The sequence below is a fragment of the Microtus pennsylvanicus genome, chromosome 13 (assembly GCF_037038515.1).
Source record: "Microtus pennsylvanicus isolate mMicPen1 chromosome 13, mMicPen1.hap1, whole genome shotgun sequence".
Lineage (NCBI taxonomy): Eukaryota > Metazoa > Chordata > Mammalia > Rodentia > Cricetidae > Microtus > Microtus pennsylvanicus.
Genome location: NC_134591.1, coordinates 72552973 through 72580766, shown reverse-complemented (window position 1 = coordinate 72580766; position 27794 = coordinate 72552973). Strand labels below are relative to the sequence as shown.

At 54.9% G+C, this 27794-nt stretch overlaps 1 protein-coding gene across 2 annotated transcripts; it reads right to left on the bottom strand.

Moving 5' to 3' along the window:
* On the bottom strand, positions 1-26783 carry Epha2 (EPH receptor A2). 2 transcript variants are annotated; one of them, XM_075945096.1, is made up of 17 exons: positions 26531-26783; positions 21717-21784; positions 19466-20141; positions 12132-12287; positions 11725-12057; positions 10683-10798; positions 10220-10373; positions 8508-8607; positions 8010-8065; positions 7688-7813; positions 7396-7584; positions 7218-7279; positions 6924-7133; positions 6613-6762; positions 6005-6198; positions 5395-5550; positions 1-988 (listed from the first exon to the last, which is right to left on the bottom strand). In XM_075945096.1, exons 1-17 carry the CDS (start codon positions 26610-26612, stop codon positions 883-885), a joined length of 2934 nt encoding a protein of 977 aa, XP_075801211.1. In that variant the 5' UTR covers positions 26613-26783; the 3' UTR covers positions 1-882. The 2 variants fall into 2 exon arrangements, with proteins under 2 accessions (XP_075801211.1, XP_075801212.1); XM_075945097.1 differs by lacking the exon at positions 5395-5550 and having other exon boundaries at positions 732-988; positions 26531-26714.
* Positions 26784-27794: the final 1011 nt, after the last annotated feature.

Genomic DNA, 27794 nt, shown 5'->3' with positions numbered 1-27794 from the left:
GAACCATCTGCAGCTTTATTCCAGAGCAGAAATAAGTTGTTTTCTAACAATAAATATAAAAAAAAATAATAATAAGTTAAGTTTCAAAAAAAAAAAAACAGAACAAAACAACCCAATAAAATCAGTAACACTGACAGCAGTGACAGTCGTCCAAAGGGGCTAGAGATGAGGCGGCTGGGCAGCGACTCCCGCGAGTCTGGCCAGCCCCCAGCCCGGGAATGTCTACTGCAGGGCATCCTCCGTCCCCAGCCCTGGCAAGGTCCCTGCCACACACTCATTCTTTCCGCAAGTACAAAATATATATTTTAAAAAAACCTCAACACAAACAAGCATCCTGAGAGGGCCCAGGAAAGCAAGAAACTGGCCCTCGAGGGCGGAGGGCAGGGCCCTGGGTCTGAAGAAGGCACTGGAAGATTGCTGGGGCTCCACCCAGCCAAGTCCACACTCTACCCTCTAACAACGAGGGGTGGGGCTTACAGTGCCCTAGTCATCTGGTCTTGGGCTGAGTGTCCAGCCTCAGTTCCTGAGGTGGCTTCCTGGGGGGAAAAGGTGATGGGGAGATCCATCTGGAAATGTCCCACGTCGGTATCAATGGTCTTGGTGGCACTCTAGCCCCAGGGAATGCTGGGAATGTAATGGCAACCTCTAAGTGCTTAGCTGGGTCCTTAGCAGAGGGAAGAGGCCTCTGCCCAGAATCCAGGAGTTTCCCTAGCTCAGGCCAGGGTGTCATTCAAGAGCTCCCTGCAGAGTCCTTAGGGTGGCGTAGATGAGGAAGAAGTAGAAATAAGTTAAGTCCTAGTGGCCCGGCACAGGGATGGCAGGGAGACCACTGTGTTCTTTTCAAGTATTGTTGGTCAAGGTAGACATGAGGCCCTGCTGGACTCAGATAGGAATTCCCACTGTGTTCACCTGGTCCTTGAGTGTCAGCAGGCTGTAGGCAATGCGCTTCTGGTGGCCAGGAAGACGCACCCCAATCCTCTTGATGTCACTGTGGGTGGGGAGGGAGAGAAGGCAGAATTAGGGACAGGGCTGTGCAGTCTGGTCCAGCTAGGGAAGTGGGCAGGGGGAGAGAAGGAGAGTCAGAGACAGAGAGGAAAGCAAGGCAGGGAGGGGGATATCCTAACATGGCCCGCCAGCCAGCTGACTCCTGCTGAGCCTCTTCTCTAAGCAGCTCTTCACAGGGGTGTAGAGAGGAGGTGCTCTTTCTGTGTGTATGTTTCATATGTGTATGCAGGCACATACATGTGTGCAATGCGTGGGGAGGTCAAAGGGCCACCTCGCTTTAGGAGCTACCCACTTTATTTCGAGATACAAGGGCGTGCCTGTCTCTTCTTCAGTACTGGAACTCCACACGGGTGCTGCTGCGGGTTCTGGGGATTGAACTCCGGTCCTCGTGTTTGCCCAGCAAGCACTTGACCGGCAGAACGATTTGCCCAGCCTTAGATGCCTTTCTTACCCCTTGTCTTGTGGACTAGGGAACTGAAACTCAGAGAGGTGCAGAGACTCTTTTCTGCACTGAGAATTATACCAGCAGTGAAGAAATGTCTTCCTGTCTGTCTCCCTAAGTGGCAGGAGGCCCCTTCAGGGACCCCCTAGGAGTATCCTATCAAGGCCCTCCATCCAAGGACTGCCCCATCCAGCACCTCTAGTCCCCTCCACTCTCTCATCCCTCCCCACCCACAACAGAAACTGGTGAGTATTTGCTGACGGTCTTCCAAGGGTCAGGCTCTGCTAGACTCTAGTGGGCCAGGTCTGCAGGTCGCTAGAGGCAGGCTGCCTTTCCCCGTGGGAACCCGAGGGCTAAGTGTCCAACTGAGGGGCTAGGATTTGGTGCCAGGCTGACAGTAAGTCACAGGGGACCCATGAGGAAGGGGTAGGCTGTCGTCCCCCCCCATCCTAGGTAGAACCACGCAGGCTTTCGGGAGCTGTCAGCAGATGTCTGTTGCTAACTTCAGGAGTTTTCTCTTCCACCGTTCTCGCCCACCAGGCCTTGCTCATGAAAACACCCAGGTTTTTACAGGCCAGCTCTTGGCTGTAATTGGAGGTAATTATAGGGTACAGGCTCCGGGAGTTTGCAATGCCGGAGACATGACTTTCCCACAGGCTCGGAAAGAGCCAAGCATGGAGCAGGGATGGGCAGACCCAGGTGGGGAGGGAGGGATGGTTCCTGCTACAGCCAAAAGGCCAGAAAACAGAAACGGGGCTCTAAACCTACCGCAAAGGGGCTGGGATGCTTTGTGCACCCCCTTAAAGGGTCAGTGTGGGGAAGGGAAGCTAGGGAACCCCAGACTCACTGGGCCTGATCCCACCCTGCACTGCTGAGCAAATGAATATGTATGTAAACAGCACTGTGGGGCTGCCCCCTGCCCCACCTCGAGGCTTTCTCTCCAGCAGAGTGGTTCCTTTCACAGTCTGGGAGGCTAAAGAGTCTTGGCCCAGATTCACGTCAAGGCTGTGGTGGGTCTGGTCGCACCTCCCAAGCCCGTTTCTTTTTGCGGAGATGATGATGTATTCCTGAGCCGTGTGCTCCTTCCCCAAGCTCCACAATCAATCAATCAATCAACCGGCCGACCAGCCGACCAACCAGCCTGCCTGCCCGCCTGGAGTCAGGGTCTCGCTGTATAGTCCTAGCTGACTTGAACTCATGTGGACCACCAGGCTGGCCTCATATGCAGAGAAACCACTTGCCCCTCCCTACCTTCCCAGCGCTGTGATTAAAGGACACCTTTTCTTGACTACAAATAGAACAAGGCACTGGGGTGAGAGCCACAGACAAGCCAGGGTGCAGGCTGGTTCCGGTTCCCACCTCAGTCTTCGCCTAAGGGATGCAGAACAGGGTATCTCCATTTACCCTTGTGCAGGAATGAAGAGAAACAACCCAGGTCAATTCTGTACACTCTTTCCCCTAAGCAGTAAATCCCATGAATGTTAAGTCCCATGAAGACCTACTAAGTGAGGGGGTGGAGGTGGAGGCACAAGAGTCCCCAGAGACTCAAGAATTATATCATTCACACCCAACTGTGGATTCTGATCCTTAAGACCCATCTGGAGCCTGTGCCCGGTCAGGATGCTTTATTCTGTTTTTTTTGTTTGTTTGTTTTTGTTTTTTTCGAGACAGGGTTTCTCTGTAGCTTTGGAGCCTGTCCTGGAACTCCCTTTGTAGACCAGGCTGGCCTCGAACTCACAGAGATCCGCCTGAGGATGCTTTATTCTGTAGCCTTAATGCTGGGCAGGCCTGGCCTTTGGGCCCGCTGTTTTGTTCAAGGTACAGTATAATAAAATGCTTGCTGTGTCAGGCAGTAGTGGCTCACGCCTTTAATCCCAGCATTTGGGAGGCAAAGGCAGGTGGATCTCCGTGAGTTCAAGGCCAGCCTGGTCTACAGAGCAAATTCCATGACAGCCAGAGCTATATGGAGAAAACCTATTTCATAAAACCAAAACCAAAACCCAAACCAAACAAATAAATAAACAAAACCTCTTTCTCTATCAGGTCCTCAGGAAGTCATTTTGATCTTACCCAGCTCAAAACCCAACCGAGTCCAAAATATCATGGGGGACACAAGCTGGGAAGAGATGGGGGGCTATGGGTAGAAGAGGCCAGGTCCTTGGAAAGGGAGGCTCAGGGAGGGGAGAGGCAGGGTACAGAAGCCTAAATCCTGACCCTATCAGGAACGGAACTGACTTCTGCCACCAGCTCCTGTTGGGCTCCATGGTGTGGTCAAACTCTGTGGGTTTAACAGATCATCTCCACATCCTCTCAGAGAGCCAGAGGGAACCCTGTGAGCCACTGGGTCTGAGCACAACGGAGGAGGAAGGAGCGCTCAAAGACTTCCGGGCTTTATCTAGACACTTTTCAAATAACCCCCGAGCTTGCACACTGCCTGCGCGCACCGCCTGTCTGACCAGGAGCCTGCCCCAGCTCGTGGGAAAGGATTTGGCGAGGGGCACCCCAGGCTATTTTGGGATGCTTCTACAGCCATGTGTTTCCTGTAAACCTGCTCCTCACTCTCAGTGCTGGTCACTAGAAGAAAAGCTGTGCTTTCCTGGGGGAGAGAACCTGAAGGAACCTGGGGACTGACCCAGGTTGCCAGGGAAATGGAGAGGGACTCAGGAACCAGGGCATAGAACCGTGATTTATGGGCTCGTGGGAAAGACAGAAACGAGATAAGGATCAAGACAACCTATGCATTTGAATCACACCCATGCAATCCCCACGTGGAGAAATGAGCACCAAGGTCAAAGCTGGACCAAACTCCCTTGCACTGCAGACCTGGGACACGGACTCAGAGCCAACGTGATCTTGGGACCTAATGTTTTCTCTCCATCTTCTCTCGCACCTCCCTCTGGTTAATTTTTTCCTGTCCATTTCCCATGACCCACCATTTTCACGGCCACATTCATGGCCAGCAGGTCAGAAGCCCAGCTGGGAGGTTGTCAGGAACCCAGAGAATGTTTGAGTTTAAGCCCAGGTCCCAGAGCGGCTAGAGCCCGGGAACATGAGGAGGTCCAGGTCACCTCCTCCAAGCAGTTCCCAAAACCTTCCCACCCCAGGGCCTGTTTCTGCGATGGCCTTGGACACTTGGATCCCGGGCTATTGGGACCCACAGCTATTTTTAGAAGCACAAAGGCTAAGAGGACAATGTTGTGTCCCTCCAGGGACGGGAAGAGATGTCCCTGCCAAGGCTGTTCTGGGAAGGGTCAGTGATGGAGATGGGGTAGAGTGATCAGGTCACTTACACGGTCCGACTAGGGGGCATACCCAGGGCCAGCAGCGGGTGAGTGGCAGGGCTGAGTTAACCACACAGGGAGCGTGGCCTGGGAGAGGCTGGCAAGGCTCTGGTTCCCAGGCACCAACCAGGAAAGGAACACAAGGCTCAGCCGGGCGGTGGTGGCGCACGCCTTTAATCCCAGCACTCGGGAGGCAGAGGCAGGCGGATTTCTGTGAGTTCGAGACCAGCCTGATCTACAAGAGCTAGTTCCAGGACAGGCTCCAAAACCACAGAGAAACCCTGTCTCGAAAAACCAAAAAAAAAAAAGAAGAACACAAGGCTCCGCCTGGGTCCTGCTTAATCAAAGCTAAACTCTCTACTCCTGGTGGCTGTAGGATCCCGGGCCTATAGAAGCAATGATTCCTTACACTGCACTGCAGTCCAGGGTGGGCAAAGGGCCCTCCATATATGAAGCTTTGTGATGAAAACTTTTTATCTCCCTATCTCCCAGTGTCATCCCATTCTGGAGGAAGAGGTGGGAGGGGCACCCAGCAGAGAGGCAGAGAGAGAGGAAGAAAGAGAGAGAGAGAGAGAGAGAGAGAGAGAGAGAGAGAGAGAGAGAGAGAGAAGAGTGTCACAGAGGCTGTCCCCAGAGGTGAACAGCAGGTCCAGGGCGTCTACTCACTCGTTGGACATCTGTACCACTTTCTCGATGGCCGTGTACCCAGCCACCATGAAGTGTTCCGTGTACTGTTGCATTTTGATGCTTTCCAGCCACTCGGACACCGTACGGAAGGGGATGCCCTCTGAGCCGCTGGTGCTGGGCAGCCGTATGGACACTCTGGGGTGGAAATCCACAGGCCACAGGTGAGAGGCTGCCTAATATGACCTCCCCAGCCCCTACCCTCCTAGTTTGGGCAGGGCATACAGAGCAAATGAGGAAGCCCAGTCAGGGTCCCGGCACCCTGTGCCAGTTTCCCCATCTGTACAGAGCCCACCTTACTGAGCCCAGTGCCTGCCCTTGTACCATTTAAACTGGTTTCTTGTACTGACGTTAATAACAGACCGTGCCTGGCTTCCTTTTCCTTTTCCAGGTATTGGGGACTGAACCCAGGGTTTTGTGTGTACCAGGCAAACAGTTCACACCACCTGGCCCCATTGCCAGCGCTGACATGTCACTTCTGAGCCCCTTCACACCCGACTCCCACCTAGCCACCCAGTCATCAACCTGAGAAGCCACACAGTCCACATGTGTGAACCTGAAGGCTAGTCTGGGCACAGAACATGAGACTCACCGGGGGTCAAAGTCAGCTAGGGTCTTGAGGGAGTCAGGGGCGCGGATAAGCTTGTCCAGGATGCTGACGATGTCAGCAAACTTGGGCCGGCGGGAACGGTCCTGCTGCCAGCATTGCATCATGAGCTGGTAGATGGCAGAAGGGCAATCCATGGGTGTGGGGAGCCGGAAACCTTCGTTGATGGCTTTCATGACCTGGGGGACACGAGCATCATGGTGTCCTTAGCATCTCAGGCCTTCAGACTAGGTGAGGCACCGGGTACATGGGATGTGCTCGCGTGCATATAACACACATATACAAATGCACACGTACACATGTATATATACAGACACATTCATATACCTACATACAGACATATGCACACATGCATGTGCCTACACACACATGCCCACAGACACACATGCGAATACACACACCCAACATATATTCGCAAGTTGCACACAAATCCTTCCCTTCTTGCTGCCTTTGCATTCACTACAGAGGCCAGGTCCTCCCCCATGACAAGTATTTGTGGGGTCTCTACTCGATGCACATGGATCCCAGACCTCTTCTGCAGGGGGAGGGGGGCAAGATTTGGGAGTGAAGGAAATCTTGACAGCGATCAGTACCTCATGGTTTGACATCTCCCAGTAGGGCCGCTCGCCGTAAGTCATCACCTCCCACATGACAATTCCGTAGCTCCACACGTCACTGGCTGAGGTGAACTTGCGGTAGGAAATGGCCTCTGGGGCTGTCCATCGAATAGGGATCTTGCCGCCCTGCAGGAGACCAACCCCAGTTACCCCTGTCCCAGCCAGAACTCAGGGCCCCTTCTCTGTGGGCCTGGAGTCACCCTTCATGCCTCACGTCCCAGATCCAGGGTAAAAGTCACCCTTAAGCCCCCCACCCCCAGGTATGACGCCCCCTTCTCTTGACTCACACTAGTAGTGTAAGTGGCCTCGGGGTCATCCTCCAGCACGCGGGACAGGCCAAAATCAGACACCTTGCACACCAGGTTGCTGTTGACAAGAATGTTCCGGGCAGCCAGGTCCCGGTGCACGTAGTTCATGTTGGCCAGGTACTTCATGCCAGATGCAATGCCCCGCAGCATGCCCACCAGCTGCAGCACACTGAACTCTCCATCCTTCTCCTGCAGGGTACAGTCTCTCAGTGCCAAGTGGCCCCAGAAACCCCAGCTTCCACCCCCTGCCACCTCCCAAAACCGTGACCTTACCCGAAGGAACTTGTCCAGGGCTCCATTCTCCATGTACTCAGTGATAATCATCATGGGCTTGTCTGTAAAACATGGACACGGTGTGAGTGAGGCCGGTAAGGACGATAGGGGCCCAGCCCCTGACTGGTTTCCCGACTGCCTACCCGGGGCCACCTCCGAGCACCTCCCCAGGTCTCACATTTAGAGACAACGCCCTCCAGGCGGATGATGTTGTGGTGGCTGAACTGGCCCATGATGCTGGCCTCGCTCAGGAAGTCCACACGCTGCTTCTCCGTGTAGCCGGCTTTCAGTGTCTTGATGGCCACCGGTATCTCCTTCTTCCCTGATGATGTCTTCAGCGTCCCCTTATAGACTTCTCCAAACTCTCCTGTGGGTGGGCAAGGTGTGCAAGCACCCTAAGTAAGCCTGTGCATGGAGCAGACCCTTCTCTGGACCACCCATCACCTGACCTCTCCAGGCCACAGCCTCACCTGCTCCAATCACCTTCTGCCTTGCGACACAGGACGGGTGGATCTCGGTGGTAAACTTGAGTACAGCCTGGTTGGGGTCTTCATAAGTGTGAGGGTCCACATAGGTCTTCAGGGGCTTCAGTTGTTCTGGAAGGAGAAAGAGACACGGGGTCAAGGACAGGTTGAGGAGCGGTTCCTGGAGGCGACGTTCTAGCGAAGGAGAGGCCACGTGACTAGGGGACCTCAGGAAAATTTGAATGATAATGAATGAAGCCTCTAGGTCCACCAGGAGCTGGGAAAGCTCCTGGGGCACAGGGGGAGGTGGGGGTTTCCTGCATCTCACCTGACTTAGAAAAATAGACATCCTCAGAAGACTGGCGGGCTCGCAGCTTCCTCCTCCTGGAAGAAACCCCCGGGGACCAGACACACATGGTCAGTACAGCCTGTGCTAGCCAAAAGGACCTCACTGCCTAGCAACCCACTCAGCCTCCGTCTGAGGCAGAGGGTGAGGGGAAGGCAGAGGAAAGAACATCACTCTCTGCAAGGACCACATACTCAGCCATAATGAGGGCTTTCCTCATTTGAGCTAGGTAGCATGTCCTGCCCCATGTCCAGCAGAAGTTAAGAAGGAGCACAAGGGCAATGGCCACCGTGACCCCCAAATTTCAGCTCATCCTCCTCCCATAGGCAGGGATCCCATAGGCTTAGACTAAATTAGATTAAATTGCCTTGGCCTACTTGGGGCCCTGCCTCTCTGCATCTAACCCAGGCCCTTGGGAAGCCTGGGAGGAAGGGTGACAAACCCAGGCCCTTGGGAAGCCCGGGAGTAGAGGAGACAAACCTGCGATGGATGAAAAGGCCGATTCCCGCCAGCGCTAGAAGCAAGACCAAGCCAACGGTCACACCTCCAATCATCGCCATGTTGGCTGATCCTTCCGTGGCTGTTGGGAAGAGACCAACTGATGAGAGAGATCCCACCCTAAACCCTCCAGACACACCCCACTGCACTCAAAGCTCCCCTTAAGGACCTGAGAAGCCTGGGTACCAACAGCATGCTGGGCGTTCCTACCTTCAAGTTTTCTAAGGATTTTTTTTTTTTAATTCAAAAACAAAATCCCCCCTCCCCCGCCACAATTTTCCCTTCCTAGATTCTCCTACTCTGCCCCAACTCCACACCTTTTCTTCTCTTTAAGAAACAAAGGGTTGCAGGGCGGTGGTGGCGCACGCCTTTAATCCCAGCACTCGGGAGGCTGAGGCAGGCAGATCTCTGTGAGTTCGAGGCCAGCCTGGTTTACAAGAGCTAGTTCCAGGACAGGAACCAAAAGCTACAGAGAAACCCTGTCTCGAAAAATCCAAAAAAAAAAAAAAAAGAAAGAAAGAAACAAAGGGGCTGGGGAGATGGTTCAGTGGTTAAGAGCACTGGATGCTCATTTAGAGGGACCAGGGTTCAATTCCCAGCACATACAGGCAGCTCACACCTGTTTGTAACTACAACACCCTCATGTAGACATGAATGCGGACAAAATACCAATGCGCATAAAATAAAATTAAAGAAACAAACAAAGAAACAAAAAGAAGAAACACACAAACACCCTATAATAAAAACAAAAAAATGGGAACCAAAATATACAAGTAAAAGACCAGTAAGACAAATAGTGGTAGGTTTTTTTTTTTTTTTTTGGTTTTTCGAGATAGGGTTTCTCTGTAGCTTTGGAGCCTGTCCTGGAACTCCCTTGGTAGACCAGGCTGGCCTCGAACTCACAGAGATCCGCCTGCCTCTGCCTCCCAAGTGCTGGGATTACAGGCGTGCGCCACCACCGCCCGGCGATTGATTTATTTTTAATTATGTGTGTGTGTGTGTGTGTGTGTGTGTGTGTGTGTAGTGGTGGTGGTGGTATGTGTACACGTGAGTGAAGATGCCTGGCACTGGAATTCCAGGTGGCTGAGAGCTGACATAAATGCTGGGAACTTGGGTTTGTGCAGGAGTACAAGGAGTACTCCATCTTAACTGAGACCTTGCCAGACTGTCCTGGGAATATTAATTACTGTTCCACAGCCAGGCCGGGAGCGGGGGAGGGGGGGGGTGTCCTGATGGCTCATGGAGGGCAAATTAATAACCCTAATCTTTACTGTTTGTTTTTTAATTTTGTTTTGTGTATGTATTTGCTTAAATATTTACTTAATGTTTGAGGCAGAACTGCTCATGTAGCCTGGGATGTCCTTAAAAGCCTGATCCTTCACAGGCATACACCAGGGGTTTATACATGTGTGGGATTGAACCCGAGGCCTTGGGGATGCTAGGTAAGTACTCTACCAATTGAGCCATGCCGCAGCCCAGAGCTAGCGCTTCCTTATGTAGCGTTTGAACTCAGAACTATCAATGCCAGAGCCACAGCCTCCCTTGACCTCTTAACACTGCCCTGAACACACATCCCTGGTCCAACATCTGAGTTGTAGTCCTGCCCTTCCCCACATATGGCTAAGAGGAAAGGGGCATCTCCAGACTCCCGCACTTCCTCCCCAGAAATGTCCTACCCTGCTTCCCTGACTTACACAGTGTCTGGAACTCATGCACCTTGCTGCCGGCGCCCTGGCCCTCCTGCGTCAGCGCCTGCACCTGCACTAGGTAGGTAGTATCAGGAGCCAGGTCATCCAGGGTCACGGAGAAGCCTTCCGTGCGACGCACATTGTAGCTGTTGGCATCACCCTGTGAGTGGAGGTGGGTAGAGGAGCAGGCAGTGAAGATAGGGCACAGCCTTGCTAAGAGCCAAGGTCCCGGCCAGAAAGGTGGCTTCCTGTGCTATCCAACCAGACAGATACACAAACCAAGGTGTAGAAGTACAAAAAGGGATTATGTGACCCCAGGACTGACTGAATCCCAAACAGCCTGCTCTAACTGGCTCTGAGAACCCAAAACATCCTCTGTCCCTACAATCCTCCCCTGTGCTGCCCTGGGAGGCCTCTCCAGATGGCCCTGCATAGAGCATCTCCTCTGGCCCAGCCGACCCTCAGTTACCTTCTTGCGGTAGGTGACTTCGTACTTCCACACGCGGCTCTGCTGCGGCACCGGGATGCTCCAGGTGACACTCAGGGAGGTGGTGCTGCGGTCCTCGAGCCTCACCTTGGGGGGCTCTGGGCAGAAGAGGGTGGGAGGGGCATGAGGAGGCAGGAAGGGGCGAAGGGTGGAGAGTGCCAGCTGTCCCCGTCCCCAGTCCCCAGCACCCGTGTTCAGATTCCAATGGCACACACAGACACACACACACACACAGACACACACACACACACACCCATGGGGCCAGGCGTTTACATGAGCGCCGAGGAGTCAAACCCAGATCCCAATGCCTACGTAGCAATCGCTTTCCTGACTGAGCCCACCTTCCTGTTCCCCGATACAATATATGTTTAACAGCCTTCTGCATCTTTCTGAAAAGAGAAATAAACTTTCAGAGAAATAACCTGAAGTCCCGGGGCTAAGGAGTCCAGAGACTGGGGCAGGTATGTGCATTCACATGTGGGCACATGCTCATGTATGTGTGTGAACATGTGCATGTGGAGGTCAAAGGTTGTCTCCTCCATCCCTTTCCGCCTTAGATTTTGAGGCAGAAGTCAGTTACTGAACCCCTCCCTGGCTTTATCAGCTGGGGTTTCCCTGTCTCTGTCTGTGTGGGTGCAAGGGATCCGTGCCCCTATGAGGTGCAGTCCTCATGTCTATGCAGCAAGCACTATGCTCTGAACCACCTCCCCTGTTCTTCCTTTGCCTAACAGGGGCCTTGAACTCCTGACCTTTCTGCCTCCACCTTCAGATCACGTCTTGGGATTAAAGTATGCCATCCATCATGCCTGGCAGGAGTCTTACTATATATCTCTAGCTACCCTGGCACCCAATCCATAGACCAGGCTACCCTCAAACTCCTAGAGATAGCTCACCTGCCTGTCTCCTAAGTGCTGGGATTAAAGGTGTGCCACCACACCCAGGAAGGGTACCTGTTTTCAAGTCCCACCCAGGCAGGTCCCCCGTCCCCCGGCAGGTCATGACCCATTACTGTCCCTCGGCTCACCTGTCTGGTTAATGCTGACGCTGGCTGTGCGGAAGCTTCGGCTAGTCACCAGGCCCGAGACGCCATTGCGGGCCTCAACGGCGAAGGTGTAATTCATGTGTGGCTCGAGGTCGCTGACTGTCACGCTTGTGCGGGTCAGGGCGTGAGGAGGTTCTGAATAGCGCACGCTGGCCTCGCAGGGCCCACACTCGCCAGACTCGGGCCAGCACTGTTCGCAGGTGACGCTGTAGACAATGTCCTTGCGGCCCCCGGTGTCCTGGGGGGGTGTCCAACGCAGTTCTACTTTGGCACCCATGCCGATGGCCGTGAGGTAGTGGGGGGCAGAGGGGGGACCTGTCAAAAGACTGGCGGTCAAAGGGGCTGTCCCCTCACTCGGCCACCCCTTCCCGGATCTCCTCAAGACTCACGTGTGCAGGGCACGGACAGTGGGTCCTCAGGTGCCCTGAAATAGCCTTCTTCACACTGGCAGGAGGTGGCACCCTCGGCTGACGGCAAGGTATGCTCTGGACACTCCAGGCAAGGGCTCTCGGACGCCTCAGACTTGAAGAATCCTGGCGAGCAGGCTGAAAGGGACAAGGACAGACACAAGGTCAGTTCTGTCTGTCCTTCCCCAGCCGTGTTCTCATTGACATCACACCCATGGCCAGTGCCTGCTGGGCACAAAAATAACTTGTCCCAAGTGCCCCAAACCCTGGGACGTGTGATGCCAGCTGCCTCTTGCGAGAAGTGTCACACCTCAAAGCCTAGCACTCGAGGGCCACAGCTTATCCTCCAGCCTGAGCAGGTCCTCCAACCTGACTCGTGCAGACTGGCTCGGCAGGATCTCTACGGTGCACCACAGATGTGAACTGACGGGGTGGAGAGTGTGGCTGTGAGCCTCCACCCTGACTAACCAGCTGGCCTTCCTCGGTCAGGATGCCCCCCTGCCAAGGCTCCTCTACCGTAGGCCTCCATCTCTTTCCTGTTCCGGGGCTGGCCTCCGAGAGGCAGGAAAGGCCAGGCCCCAGCTTTCCCTGGATTCATTTCCAAAGCCAGGTCATTGCTCCTCTCAGGGGGCCGCCGGGAAGTGGCCTTTCCTCCTTCAATAGTCCATCCTGGACCAGCTGGCTAGGGACTCAGGCACCTGACTCTGGGGGCTTCCTCCCAACACCTTACCCTGCTCTCTGCCCCAAGCCCTTTCCTGGCCTAAAGGCAGGAAGCTGCTCAGACACGAGGGTCACTTCACAAGGCTCACCAGAGATTGGATACCTTCGGGAGCAGACTGAGTGCTGTCCCCGGGAACCTCCTTTTTCTTTCTTTATTTTAACTTTTTTAAAAAGATTTACATATTTATTATGTATATAATTATGCCTACAGGTCAGAAGAGGGCACCAGATCTCATTACAGATGGTTGTGAGCCACCATGTGGTTGCTGGGAATTGAACTCAGTCAGGACCTCTGGAAGAGCAGCCAGTGCTCTTAACCTCTGAGCCATGTCTCCAGCCCCAGGACCCCCTTTTTCAATGCTGCATGCCCCTTTTTGCTTTTTCTGCAGGGAGTGCATCAGTCACTCATTGGCCATCTTCCTCCGCCCAGCCCACGTGGTTTGCGGACCCCAAGGTGAAAACTAAGACTCTGAATTATAGAAAACTACAGCCAAGTGACTGACATAGGTAAAAGACGGCAGCCGGGCACCTGAGACGCCACAGAGGGGATACTTCAGCTGGGGTTTAATGGCTGTGTAGAAGTTCAACATGGCCAAGTAGGATATCAGGGTGAACAAGAGCTTGCCATACACAAGGTATGAGCAGCCTTCTAGGTACAAACAGAAGGAACCGTAGCAATAACGCACTGGGAGAAAGGCCTTGAATGTCATGCAAAGAAGTTCAGATTTTATCCTGAGAGGCATGCTGCACTGTGGGAGGAAGAAAATTCCTGGACAAAGGTTGCCTGATACAGGGCAGCCCTGGCCCCAAGTCCTGAGAACCTCCCCAACCCCCATCCTGGGAAGCCAATTCAAGTTTCCTGCCAGGCTGGAGAGCATAGCCCAGCTCTCCTTGGGCAATAAAGCAGAGGTGGGAAGGGAGATGGGATTGACAGCAGGGCTGTCAAGAGCGAGCCTGTGCCCTGCATTTGCTAGAAGGCTGGGAGACAACATTCTAATTGTGGTTCCTTGAGGTACCCAGGCTGGCCCAGCCATTGTGCGTGCGCACGCGCACACGCACACACACACACGAACTTGGGCACCTATTTTGAGAAGGGATTTAATTCGGAACCAAATAGCAAGACGAAGGCACCCATTCATGGCTAGCATTCATCCCATTCTGCAGTTAAGAAAACTGAGGCCCTGGTGGGTCAATTTGCTCAAGGTCTCCAAGATAAAGGGAGGATAGCTGAAGCTAAGCGGCTCCCCATCATCCCTTTCTGTTCCCAGGAACGCGTCAATGTGAAACAAAGTTCAGGGCTGGGCAAGCCTGGTGCAAGCCATGAGGCCTGATGACCCGCTTGGTAAAGTCCTGACTATAGCCAGAGCAGTCTGGAGAGGAGCGCCAGCACCACCCCAGTGGGCTATGGGTTAGCTACAGTCACCTCTTCCAAGCTGCAAAGCCTCCTCGTGGGTTTGGGAGAGTGTGTCTCTGGCCTCGCTCCCGTTATATAGCTGTTACAATACAAAAATAGCTCTCTCCTTCCTTCAACTTTCACACAAAAATGAGACGCCAGAACGCCAGGCCCTGCTAATCCCAGCTTTCGTTCCCCAGTGCTCTCACTTAAACCCAGAGACGCCTGCGTGTGACTAAGTGTTGGTTCTCTGGGGACCAAGGTCAGGGGACTCAGGAGATGGAGGGTCCAGCCCCCAAATCACAATTGCCTGGGACCCAGCCCTGGCACTCAGTGCGGCCACAAAGGCCTGAGCCACCTGCCAACCCTCATGTCCCTGCTCCCCACCATCTCATGCCAGAGAGGAAGTGGGGGAAGATATGGGCTCTATTCTTCGGCCCCAGAGCCTGGGGGTGGCCTGCCTGCCGGCAGGAAAAAGGGAATTTGGAGAGATTTCCGCTGCGGATGTACCAGATAATGCACGAGAGGCGGTGTCCACAGGGCATGCGCTTGCCTGCCGAAAAGGCACTATCCCCTCCTCCTCCAATCACAGGGCCCCGGGGCACCCCTGGCTGAGCCCGGCCTGCCAGAGTTTGCAAGTGTCTATCTAGAGAGGCCCAGAACACATCAGGAAGACCATGAGGACCCTCCAAATTGCTTGCATTTCCCAACATCCAGGGCAAGCAACAACAAGGGGCCCACACACACAAACACACCCAGAACACCGAGGACCCATCCACTGCCAATAGCTTAACTCCTCTGACACCTTCACCAACTGTTGTTCAGTTTCAGGCTCCATGGTGCTCCAACAGGGCATCTATTACTCAGGTTCAAGTTTACCAAACAGAGACAAGCCCAACCTACGTGTCTGGCACAATGTCGGGAACTGGGATACGGTGGTGTGACCACAGATTAGCATCTTTTCAGCTCCAGGGGAATTCACAGCCTAGCTTTTATGCCTCATTTGAAATTATCTGTGCACACAGGAGGATCTCTCCGCCCCCCCCCCCCCCTCTGAGACTGGAGTAGGACTGGAGTCTGGTCTCCCTGCTCCCGTATGTGGCTCAGCGCAAGGCCTGATGCGATGGAGGGGCTTGAACAAATGCAGAGACAGATGAAGGGGCGGATGAATGAATGAAGGGGTGGATGAATGAATGAATGGCAAACTCACCATGCACAATGAAACATGCCAGGGGCTGCAGAAGCGAGTGGCGTTTCAGCCCCTTGGGGAAGCCGTCCAGTTGGACGCCCACCTGGGGCACCTGCAGAGTGTATCTCTGGCCCCGATTGCCTGGCAGGCCTGGGCCACTCCAAGCAGCAGAACTGGGGCACAAGCACTGTAGCTAGGGCTGTACCCTGGTTTTTCCAGTTCTTGATACCCACCCCTCAGGTGGCAGTGCAGGGTGACTCAGGGACAGACGCCCTCTGTATGGCGCTAATCCAGCTCCTTGTGGAGCCCCTCCCCAGGCCCAGCCTCCCCCCAGGCTTCGGGCAGTGAGGTCGTGAGGTCAAGAGGTCAGCCCTGGTGGCAATCAGCCTTCCCAAGCCAGGGACAGCTGGCAACCAGAATGCCACCTCGCTACCCCAGTCCTCTGCAGGGAGCCTGGACTTTGCACTCGACAGTGAATTTGACCTGTGAGTTACTGACCCAGTCCAAGGAGGGTGCTCCCAGCAGGCCCTGTGGTACCTACAGAAAAGGGGAACCCCATTCCCGGTTATCGGGGTGGGCCCTGCTCCTCTCACAAGTGCCCTGGGATCATCTGTGGGCATATCTGCCACCCAGCAGGTAAGTGCTCCCTTCCGCCCACCCAGCTTTCCCACCTCCAGCCTTTATCTTGTTTGGCTTTCTCTGCCTGCCTCCTTCCTTCCGTTCAGGGGACCCTTACCTCCGGTAACTAGGGAGGGGCCAAGCCTGCTTGGCAGGGCTACTGGGTTCTAGCCTTGTTCTTGGGAGCACAGGGGTGAGGCTAGGGGATTGCTGCCACAACCCTTATCCCCAAAACCCACAGAGATAAGACCTGGTATTCACATACCAGGGGAGGCATAAGCCTGAGAGCCACGATCAAAGGCCCTTAGAGCCCCCACCCCCATCGCGGTCCAAGGTCACTGCTACAGCCCTGGGCTGGGAGTCCCTTCTCATCACTCACAGTAATCACATGTAATAGCTCAAATTGAGCTGACAAAGAAAGTGACAGCTTCTAGGATCCGATCACAAAAGGGTGCCCGACAGCCATTGGCAGATAGTAAGGAAAAAACCCAAAGGGGTTCTGCCATAGTCACTCGGCTCCACGGGCAAGTGCAAACAGTATGCCATGTCTCCTCTGGGCCTTGATCTCCTCATCTGTAAACGGGGAAGAGTCCTCATCCTCTCTGGGTGCTGGGCAGACTATAGACCTTGGCTGTGAAATATTTATTCTGGTACCTGGAATGAAGTACCCCTATATATGAAAGGGGGGTCATGAAACTGGAGCCAGGCAGGGACATCCCCCAGAAGCCGGCCTTCCAGCTGCTAGCCACCTGCTCACCTGGCCTTGGTCTCCCTGGGCAGAGGCAAGGCGCCAGTCGGGGGCCCTGCAGAAGCCAACACAGGAAGCACAGACAAAGCAGCCCCCAGGGAGATGGCAGTCAGTCTGAGTGACTCCACTGTCCCCTGGACAGAGCTGGAGGGAGGCTGGCTCATTCCTGACATAGCTCTGTGTAGTTGTGGCCGGGCAGCATGCCCACCTGTCCACACTGGGCACCTGAAAGGACTCCCCCCTTTCCTCTGACCACTTAACTCTTTCCTGGCTAGTTCCAGCCTTCTGGGGGAGGGAACCCCCAGGAAGAACAGATATGCTGCCTGATGACTCTGGAAATGACCTTAACAAGGTGCAGGTCGGCCTTGGGACACCACGGCCGCTCTCGTCAGTAAAAGCTGTAACAGAAGCACCTGGGGTCACAGCTTGAAGAGCGCCAAACAGGTTGGAAAGACCCTGTGCCCTCACCCATGTCCCCAACACACAATGGCCCTCTAGTCACCCCACCCCTCCCTCTGATGGAGCCCCAGCTCCGGTGCCAAGACCTGCCATCCCAGAACTGCCCAGCAAGCCCATCTCAGTGCCAAGAGCTGAGTCAGGGATTCCACAGGATCTGGTCACTTCCTGTCCTACTTCCTAACCTATGGCGGCCTGGGTACTGTTGTGCACCATGGTTTAAACACTGACATGGCTGTGTGATTCCAGGTAAGCCTCTGGGCCTCAGTTTCCTCATCTATTCAATGGGACTAACAAAGAACCCCAGCCTCATGGAAGGGACACACGGACTCGGGAGACCAATTCTACAGAGCACACTGTCATCGACCCCCTCAGTGCCACGGTCACAGGCTGCCGGGCAGAATGGAGAAGAAAGAATTCTGAAACTAAATGGGTTCATCATGATTGCCCAAGTGCGCATGCACACCATGGCACACGTGTGGAAGTCACTTTGGCAGAGCCAGCGCTCTCCTCCTTCTGCCACTTGGGTTCGGAGACTTGAACACTGTCATGGCGAGACCCTTTCCCTGCTGGGAAGAGGTGCAAAGGGGACAGAGCCAGGGCCGTGGGTGGCTGGCACAGAGAGGGCCTTGCCAGCTAAGTCAAGTGTCCCTCTAGGGAACTGGTCTTCCTAGTAGGGGGGGGGGTTGGTGATTCTTTATAAACAAAGCAAAGAACCCTGATCCCCAAGAGGAGGGAGCTGCTCCACTTCATGAAGGACCCCCACCCCAGCCCCACTTATCTCTGCAGGGTCTGAATCACCAGGGTGGAAAGTTTTCAACCTCCCCTCCTCCACACCCGCATTCTTGTGTTAGGATGTCATGGGGGAGGAGCTCCTGGGCCCACTCATCCTGACCAGCCCCCTCCCCGCTCCCCAGCTCCCCACGCACCCATGGTCATTGTCTGAAGCTGAGAGCGTGCATCTGAGGTCACCTAAGTGGGGGCCCACCTAGGGAAGGGGCCTCACTCAGCAGAGGGCAGCGGGGAGGAGAGGCAGGGTGATGAAGCAAGGGGGGCTTAGGCACTGTGTTATGCCTCGGAGGTACACAGACCACCTATTAGCCAGAACTCAGGGGGCTTTCAGCCTCCTTCATGGCAAGCTAGGTCCACAGGTGGAGGCAATTCTCCCCCCCCCCCCATTTTCCTCAAAGGAGAGCTGAGGCCAGAGATGAGCAGGGACCTAGCCAGCTAGGGTCATCCGTGGCAGGTATGCACACCTGCAAGACACATATGTAAGGCCCTAGCCCCCAGTTTCTCAACACTGAGCTTATCTCTGCAAAAGCAGCTCCCCGGGACAGGCCTTCCAAAGGTCAGCTGCATTCCACACATGCTCTGCCCAGTCGCTTCCAGAGCCATCCACTGCAAACCCTCGATGGTTGTGTGTTTCCGCTGTGGCAGGCCCTGGCGGTCATCACAGCTTCCCCTGTTTGAGCTCACCACTGCCCAGGCCTGTTCCCAGAGAGTCACCTAAACAGGGGCCCTTTGCAATCTCAACAGTCATCAATAAACCCCAACAGAAGATCTGGGTCTGTGGTTCTAGTGAGAACCGAACACAGCCCACTTCATGGCCTCTCAAATGCACTCCCGGTGATTCTAGCATACCCTGGGTCCTGATTCAACAAACTACTCGAGGAGAAACTGAAGCCCCGAGAAGTTGAGCAGCTTGCCTGAGGCCACACAGCATGAGAATCAGAAATAGTTCCTGGGAACAGACTGCAGGGCCGCGGCAGAATAGGAACTAGTCATGGGATGGATCAAAAAAATAAAATAAAATAACAGCCGCACTTACAGGTATGTGTGTGTGTGTTAGGCACTGACCTAAGCACTTTACGAGCATGAGGTCATGTGATTGCCACAACTACCCCCCCAAGATAGATACTATGATCCTCTCTACAGATGATGAAACTCGGGCGGGGGGGGGGGTGTGTGTGTGTGTGAAGGAAACAGATGAAACGGAAAGGTCTGGGAACTGGGACCTACGCCATTGTCCTAAGCCCCATAGCCCTCCCTCTAGGTATAGGGCGATGTAGCAGAGCAGTGACGTCCCCAACGTACTTACTAAAATGCTCCAATCCCAGAGCAGCGACCTCCCACCAACACCGCCTCCCACCACAGTAAGGTTTCCCTGCCACCCCAGGAACCTCTCTACTCACCTTGGCAGGCATCCGCAACCTTCTCATAGCCCGCCTGGCACAGGCACTGCCCGATAGGCACCAGCCACTCGCCATTCACCGTGCAGTGCATGAGAGGCTCCTCGCCCCCATACGGCACCACGGCATGGTCCACGCAGGTACCAGCCACAGTGGCCAGGGGGTGAGTCTCGGAGACGGCCACGGCGATGGTCTCGGGGAAGCGAGCCAAGCTCTGCAGAATCTCGGGACACTTCTTGTAGTAGACACGGACTGAGAGTAACGCCACACAGGCGCCGATGTCCTGGAAGGCCAGGTAGAAGCCCTTCCGGGTGAGCGGCCCCACGATGCGCTCCTCCACGTTCAGCTTGACGTTGCGAGCCTCAAAGTCGCTGCTGACTGTGATCTCATCGGGGGCTATGGTGTCGATCTTGGTGAACTGGCGCTTCTGGAAATTGGTGCCATAGTCCACATCCGACTCTGCGTAGTAAAGGTTGAAGGTCTCTTTGCAGGAGCTGGCGCCTCCCGGGAAGCTGTTGCAGTCTCGCACGGTGAACTTGAGCTCAATGAAGATGCGCTCAGCTTCCTCCCGGTACACCCAGTTGGTACGGAGCCAATTGTCCTGGTCACCGGACACCACGTTGCATACGGAGTACATGTAGATGGGCATGTCATCCATGATATTCTGCATTAAGTCCCACTGTGTGTGAGGAACACGTGAGGGTCAGTGGGGGAGGGTACGGACTGAGTCCCACCAGCAGGCGGGCTCAGTCTCACAGATTTTCCCCTTTCCCATATTTTACTTTCTTCATAGTATTTAGACAGTATCTCATGTAGCCCAAGCTGGCTTCGAACTCACTATGTCATGAGGGGATGACTCCGAACATCTTGTCTCCTGCCTCCACACCTGACTCTCAGCTCTTATGCCCTCATTCTACAGGGAAGGGAAATGAGACCCGGAACATTCTCATCATTGAACTCCCTAAACCCCATCTATGGAACGGGAGCCGTATCCTCCAGCTCATGAGAGGATGAACAACAAAACACAGACTACAGCACGTGGCACTCAGGATGACAACCCTACGAAACAGCTGGCATGGTGCCATCGTGGCTAGGGTCATCGCCGTGCGCCATGTGTGTGGATGAATACAGTAAGTCAAAACCACAGGTGATCCTCCAGGGCCTGGAGTTGGGCAGTTTGTGCTTACAATCTAGCTGAGGCTCGTCCAGCGTGTCTGGACGGCGCTGGGTACCCCCCAGGATCACCATGTCCCCTTTTATCACTGGGGACTTGGCATATGGTAACACAAGCCTGGCTCCCAGGGCTGTATTCTGAACTCTTCAGCATGGCAGCAGCAACTGACTCAGCTCTGAATCCCCAGGGCCTCTCTGCCATTGAGTAGGTACTTAGGGAGGTCCCAGATGAATGAATATGTGAACAAATGAATGAGAAAAAAAATTCAATGAATGCAAGTAAAGAGAACAAAAAAGGAGGCCTGCCCTGCCCTGCCCTGTGTGACACTGGCCAAGACCCACATGCCCCCAGGGCTCAGTTTCCTTCTGTATTGTAATGACCGGGTAGGATGAGGCTATCTGCCTCCAGCTGGACATTCCAGGGTCCCGGAATGTCTGTTCCAAACTCTACCTCAGACCTCACTGGCGCCATGACTCGGGTGCAAGTCCCTCAGATCTGGCCAACTGTAGGAACTGTCCCTAGAGTTCCCCAGAGACACACCCCTCACCCTGGCTCAGAGCCCCAACTTAACCAGGATCCGTGGCACGCAAGGGAAACTGAGGCCCAAAGCAGAGCAGTATCTCTCACAAAGCTTCCCGGCCTCTGACTTAGCAGCGGTGGTCAGCGGTCAGAGTAACAACACCATAAAGCAGAGCAGAAAGGGAGATGTCCCCTGTGGGAGGGACAGGGAAAGGGGCCCCAGGCAGGAAGGGAGTTAGGGTCCCTTATCTGTCCTTCACTCTTCACCTCCTGTGCTAAGACCTCCAGGACAGGGCAGCCTTTAACCCTTCCCTCCCAAGAGGCAAGTAGAGCCATGAACCCCTATGGAATATCCCGTTGTGCCAGGGTCTTCAGCTGTCTCTCCAGCGGGGTCACCTAAGATCCCTTCCTTCCTGCCTAGATCTAGTCTGCCCTGGTCTGGGTCACTAACTCAGTCCTGTGTGGTCAGATGCACTGTCTGATCCCAGCTCCCATCCTCCGTCCCTCCTGGGACCTGCAGTCCCCCTTCCCACCCACCCTCAGTTCTGGAACTTTACTTACCCCTTTGCCATAGGGGTGTGTGAGCCAGCCGAGTTCCCCTTTCATTGCTGCGAAGTCCAACAAAACAACTGTGGGAAAGACGGGGAAAGGGGCTGATGAGCTGGGGCTTTCCCAGGAGCAACGCAGCAGGACTAGTGTGGGGCGGTGGTGGTGATGGTGTGTGTGTGCGACCGCAACCCCAACCCCAGGAGCTACACATGATTTGACCTGGGAAGAGGTGGGACTCATGCCCTACAGCCGCCAGTCACAAGGGTTTCAGCTATGCCCCTGGCTGGGGGAAGGGCAGTGCTCAGCCCTGCAGGACAGCAGCTGGTCAGTGTGCTGGGGTGAACAGAATAAAATGATACCCCAGTGCCCCATCTGCTTCCTCGAACAAGGGGACACTGCACATGGGTCACAGAGGACAGAACTGTTGGCTTCTGCCACATCCCCCTGGCATAGAACACCCTGACCCAAACCAGGCCACCCAGCACACACGGTAGCAGTGGGTAATAGCTACTGAGGTGCTCCGTGAGAAAGTGATGCTAGCCAGCCTTTCGTGGTGGCACGCAGCTTTAATCCCAGCCCTCCAGAGGCAGAGGCAAATGGATGTCTAGGAGTTCTCAACCACCCTGGTCTACATAGCGAGTTCCAGGCCAGCAATGCTACATGGTCAGAAAGAAAAGAGAAAGAAAGGGAAGGGCTGGAGAGATGGCTCAGAGGTTAAGAGCATTGCCTGCTCTTCATAAGGTCCTGAGTTCAATTCCCAGCAACCACATGGTGGCTCACAACCATCTGTAATGGGGTCTGGTGCTCTCTTCTGGCCTGCAGGCATACACACAGACAGAATATTATATACATAACAAATAAATAAATAAATAAATATTTTTTTTTAAAGAAAAAAACGAAAGAAAGGGAAGTTAACAAGAGGATCTGACAAAAAAGGCGAGTAGCCTGGAAATGGGTCTTCCCACCACAGTCTCTGGCATGGAGGTCTCAGCGAGGGGCCCAAAGCCATACATCTCTGGCCAGGTCTCCTCTGGGGGGAATGATAGACGGGAATCCTCAAAGGGGACTTTCCAGACCCAGAGGGACCATGTGACAAGACCACACTATCTTCCCTCAAGAGGCTTTTGGAAGGGGGCTGGAGAGATGGCTTGGTGATTAAGAGGACCCATGTTCAATTCCCAGCACCCACATGACAGCTCACAACCGTCTGTAACTCCAGTTACAAGGATCTGACTCTGTCACACAGACACACATGCAGGCGAAACACCAATGCACATGAAGTAAAAAAATTTTTTTTTTTTTTTGGTATTTAAAAAGGGAGGCATCTGGGCAGAGGGAGGTTCTGCCAGGGGCTTCCCTGCACCTGGCCTGGCCCTCCGGCTCCTTCCACAGGCCACTTCCACTTTTCTGCCAGATGCAGCAGCCAGGGCCCAAGATCTGTTTCTCTTCCATTTCCAAATAAAGGCTAAGTCATGCCACCCTCCCTAGAGAGCAGGTATTGGGGAAACTGAGGCTTCGGACCCATGCAAGGTCCCCAGATTCAGAAGCCAAAGAGCTATGGGAGAGGAAGCAGGAACTGCAAAGTTATTGTTCTCATGGGCAGGGTACCGTGAAGACCTGGTCTCAGAAGTGTCACTCCTCCACACCAAGATTTAGGAGAATGGAGAACCTTGGGGAAAACTGAGACAGACTGGGGTTCCATATTGAGGGGGTGAGGGGAGGAGTCAAGGCCCTAGTGAGAGGTACTACCAACCTGACCCTGGCCTCAGCCACCCTAGGAAGGCTCTGGCAGCCCAGACAAGGAAGGGGAACTCTGAAGTGGCCCAGGCTCCACATCCCAGAGCTGGCTATAAGTTGGAGAGAGTGGATGGTCAGGTGGGTAACGGCAGGGGGCAGGGATTTGTTCAGACATGCCCAGGGCCTAACCTTGGGAAACTCACTAACCCCACAGGAATGGTGCTGGGGGTTCCTGACTCCAGCTGGGTAGGTAGGAAGATGAAGGGGAGGGCTGTTCTCAGTAAATCTAATGTATAGCAGACACACACACACACACACACACAAATGTACACCCAAGCAGTGGAGAAACTTCAAGATAAGACCCCTTGCGGAAAGGACTTTGAAGGGTTAACCTAACAGGAGGGTCAGCCCAAGCCTGGATCTAGAAACATCACCAGGTTCAATCTGAGAAGAAAAGAAGGGCTTCACACATCCCAAGGGCTGCCAGCCACAGGCCCCCTCCCAGGGAAATTCCCTAGAGCCAACCATCAGGAACGGGGAGAGCCCAGCTGTCCCTCTGCCCTGACAGAGCTCCTGACTTATAGGAAGCAGGAAGCTTGGGAGCCCTTGGCATGACCCTCTCAGGGTTTCACCAAAAGGTTGCCTTTGATGGAGTACTCTATAAGTCCCCGTCCCCTAAAAGACAGTAGTAGGGAGGGAGGGAGGGATTTACTGCCATAGGCTACCTTTGTGGGCTACATGACTTTATGAGCTTTCCCACAATGCAATGTCCCCCTTGCCACCTCCCTGCTAACCTCATCCCTCTTTACCCAAGATCAGCTTACACCTAAAAAGGGGGTGGAGGGGTGGGGAGACCGGAGACTCCGGATGCAAACAGGCATGGGGCTGGGAGGCAGGCGAGGCCCTCGCTGAGCTAAGAAACCTAGCCCTCTCCAGGCCTGTGCCTCTTAACCCCCATCCATCCGAGTCAACGGAGGAGACAGCTGGATAGGTGGGTCAGACCCGTCTGTGCAGAGGGCCCTGGCTGACTAGTGGGGGGCCTTCACTAGAAGGACAGGCAGTGAGATGCTTGGTTCAGCAGGTAAAGCCGCATGTCTGTCACCTGAGTTCCAACCCCAGAACCCACATGGTGGAGAGAACCAATTCCTCCTGCAAGTCTGAGTTCCACACTCGTACACTGACATTCACTCTCTCTCTCTCTCTCTCTCTCTCTCTCTCTCTCTCTCTCTCTCACACACACACACACACACACACACACACACACTCTGTAATAAAGTAAAAGTTACTATAGAAGGGCAAATTCAGCAGCTGTCGAGACCCTAACTGGTTCCCTCTGGGTTTCCAAATTCAGCAAAGAATGGTAGAAGAGGCCGCACAGCTGTGTTGAGGCTAGAAACCAGACAGATCATACCTGCCCGCGGCTCCCCCAACCCGAAGTGAAACCAGCTGGGTCACAAACCCCCTCCCCTATCCCCTCATCACACAAGCACTGGGACTCCGGAGCCTAGACAAGAATTTTCCACAACCACGGGGCAATATGCACCCTTTCCCTCCTCCATCCCATGCAAACGGGATTAATCACAATGGCCGGGATGAGGAGGACAGATGCCGGGAGGGAGGCACAAGTACAAGATTGTTTAAGGCTTCCCTGCTGGGGGCTGGGGGTCAGGAGCCCGCATAGCAAAGCAGACGTCTAATCCTCAACTCTGTGGCAGCCTAGGAAAGGCCTGTAGCAATTCCAGCTGTCTCTCCCTTCTCCCCAACCAGTTCCCAAGAAGAGAGAGAGCCAATAACCGAATGGGGGGGGCATGAGGGTCGCAGATTCCCTGCCCTGCCCTGCCCAGCAGGACACACATAGACAAAAAGAACTTCCCGGGGGACCCAGCGGCTTTGTCTGTCCTTGGGATGGGGCCAGGATGTGACTGACACCCCTCCACCCTCCAAGAGCTCCAAACTGGCCTTTTACCCTCCCAACGTGGAAGGCAAAAAGAATTAGGGAACTTCTCACCCATCAGGGTTTTCTCCACGCTTCCCCTGCTGAAGCCGGCAGAAGCCGCGCTATGTTCAGAAGCAGGGAAGTTTTCGCTGTGGGAAACGGAAGCCCGCTCCGGCTGGGTGGACAGGAAGATCCTCGGCCAAGGGCAGGGCAGGAATCCCCATCCTCTCGGAGACCCTAAACTGAGGGGCAACGCCCCCACGCACACCCCAGGCCGTGCCTTGGGCAAAGACAAAGTCTGCGGCCCCCTCACCTTGCGTGGCTCCCTCTGGCACATTGGGGCGGGGGCAGGTGATTCACTTCCCACCTCCAGGTACCCGGCTCCCGGTGGCCCCGAGGTGACGGCTCTACATCGAAGGAGGCCGCAACCCCACCTGCCGCATTTCCTCCTTCTGAGTCACCCCTTGCTCAGTACACTTGACTTTGGGACTTCCTGTCCTCGCTCCTGCCCCTTAACCTGTCTCCCGAACCTGGGAGTGCGGCTTGGCAAGAAGGGAAGGTGTGCGTGGTCAGGGCTGACCCCAGGCGCTTCTTACGGTGGCCTCTGAGACCCGAGTAAAAACGGGGAGCAGAGAAACCATCTTGGGTCAGGCCGCCGAGAAGCCCCCTCCCCAAACAAGCGGGGACTGCACCCAAATGCCTTCCGCACGAAATCAGGGCGGATGAGTTAAGCAAGCTAGGGTTACTAAGAAGCTGATCGCCCGGAAAAGTCCCCTTAAAAGCCTTCTTTCCTCCGAGGGACCCAGCGCGCCCTGCGGGGGTCGCGTTCCAGAAGCCGCTGACGGGCTGCAACCGCGTGGCGGGCGCCGCATCCCATTTTCCGCGGCCTCCGAGCCCTGAGTGCCCCAGTCTACATCTCTTAGTTCCGTAAAGCCTGGAGTCCCAGGAGAGGGTCCCCAAGACTGTCCCCGACCGCAGCCCGCGAACCCCACCGAACCCAGCGCGCCAAGCAGGCACAAGTCGGTTTCCAAAGGTATGTCCCGGAGAGAAGCGTGGAGCTTCAGCGCCCGGAGTCCCGTGGCCCGGGGTCCCGTGGCCCGAGGTCCCGTGGCCCGGGGTCCCTGCTGGCTGCGGCCACCGCGCAGACACTCACCTTCCTTTCCCTGTGTCGCCGCGGCCGCCAGCGCGCAACCCCACAGCAGCGCAAGGCAGAAGCCGGTTGCCCGGAGCTCCATGCCGCGCCTCTCGTTCCCCGCAATTTCTGCTATCCGCACGCCGGCCTCGGTGCCCTGCTCCTACCCGCTTGCCTGCCCGCCCGCCACGGACTTCTTCCCCTCCTGCCCCAAGATCTTAATGGAAGTTGGGTGAGAACCCGCTCCTGTTCATTCATGTCCCGCGCTGACGTCACCGAAACCACGCCCTCAGGAATGTCTTTAAAGGGGCCGGGCTGACACCCAGACTGGAGGGCGGGGAAGTGAGAGGGAAGTTGGAGTGGGGGAAGACAGGGATTTGAGGAGGATTGTAGGGGGCCTGTGACCCGCTGGCGTCTCCCCAGCCTCAAACCTTGAGGAGTTTGTGCGCTGCAAAGCGCCTCCAATGGTTAGTGCCCCGGGATCTGATCTCTAAGCTCAAAAGTGCGGAATGAATGTCCGCTGAGTTTTTTCTCCTCTCGCCTTTTGCCCTTGGGCTTCAAGACCTGGGAAGAAATGAGTTGTAAATCAAAGACGTAAAAGCCTTGTTAGCAACACGCCTGGAGAAGGACTCCTGATAACACACACACACACACACACACACACACACACACACACACACACACGGGGGGGGGGGGCGGGGTGGAGTTCCTGAGACCTCCAGAAGATATGCCTCATCAAGGAAGGTCCTGTAAGCCGAGTGTCAACAGCAGTGCCTCTGGGAACAGGAGTCAGAAGTGCAGGTGCTTTCCCAGCCACTTCAGAGTGGAGAGTTTAAACTTAGGCTCCAAGTCTTCCTAGGATGTGCCCAAAGGTTGTACACCTCGCCAGCTGTAGAGGCAGGGTTTGCCTCTGGGTCTGCTCTGTTTTAACCACTGCTCCATTTGGGGGCCCACCGCACAACCTCATGGGTAACCCCTGACCTCTGCCTCTGAATCCCAACAGAGCGCCCTTGTCCCCTGATCCCTGGATGACAGAAATGAGATGGTATGCTTTGACTCTCTGGAGACGCTCACCTCCCACCCACCCTTTCTCTGCCAAGGTTCCTCACATCTGAGTTCATCGCCTCTCTTGCCTAGAGTTAGTGAAACAAACGGGCTGAACTCAGCAGCCAGCCCGGCCACCCACAACTGCCTGTTGCCCAGTTACCGTTTGGCCAGTGCAAAGGAACAGCTGTAGCAGGCTTGGTTCTCCGGGAACCTTTCTGCCCACGCCCACTTTCTTGTC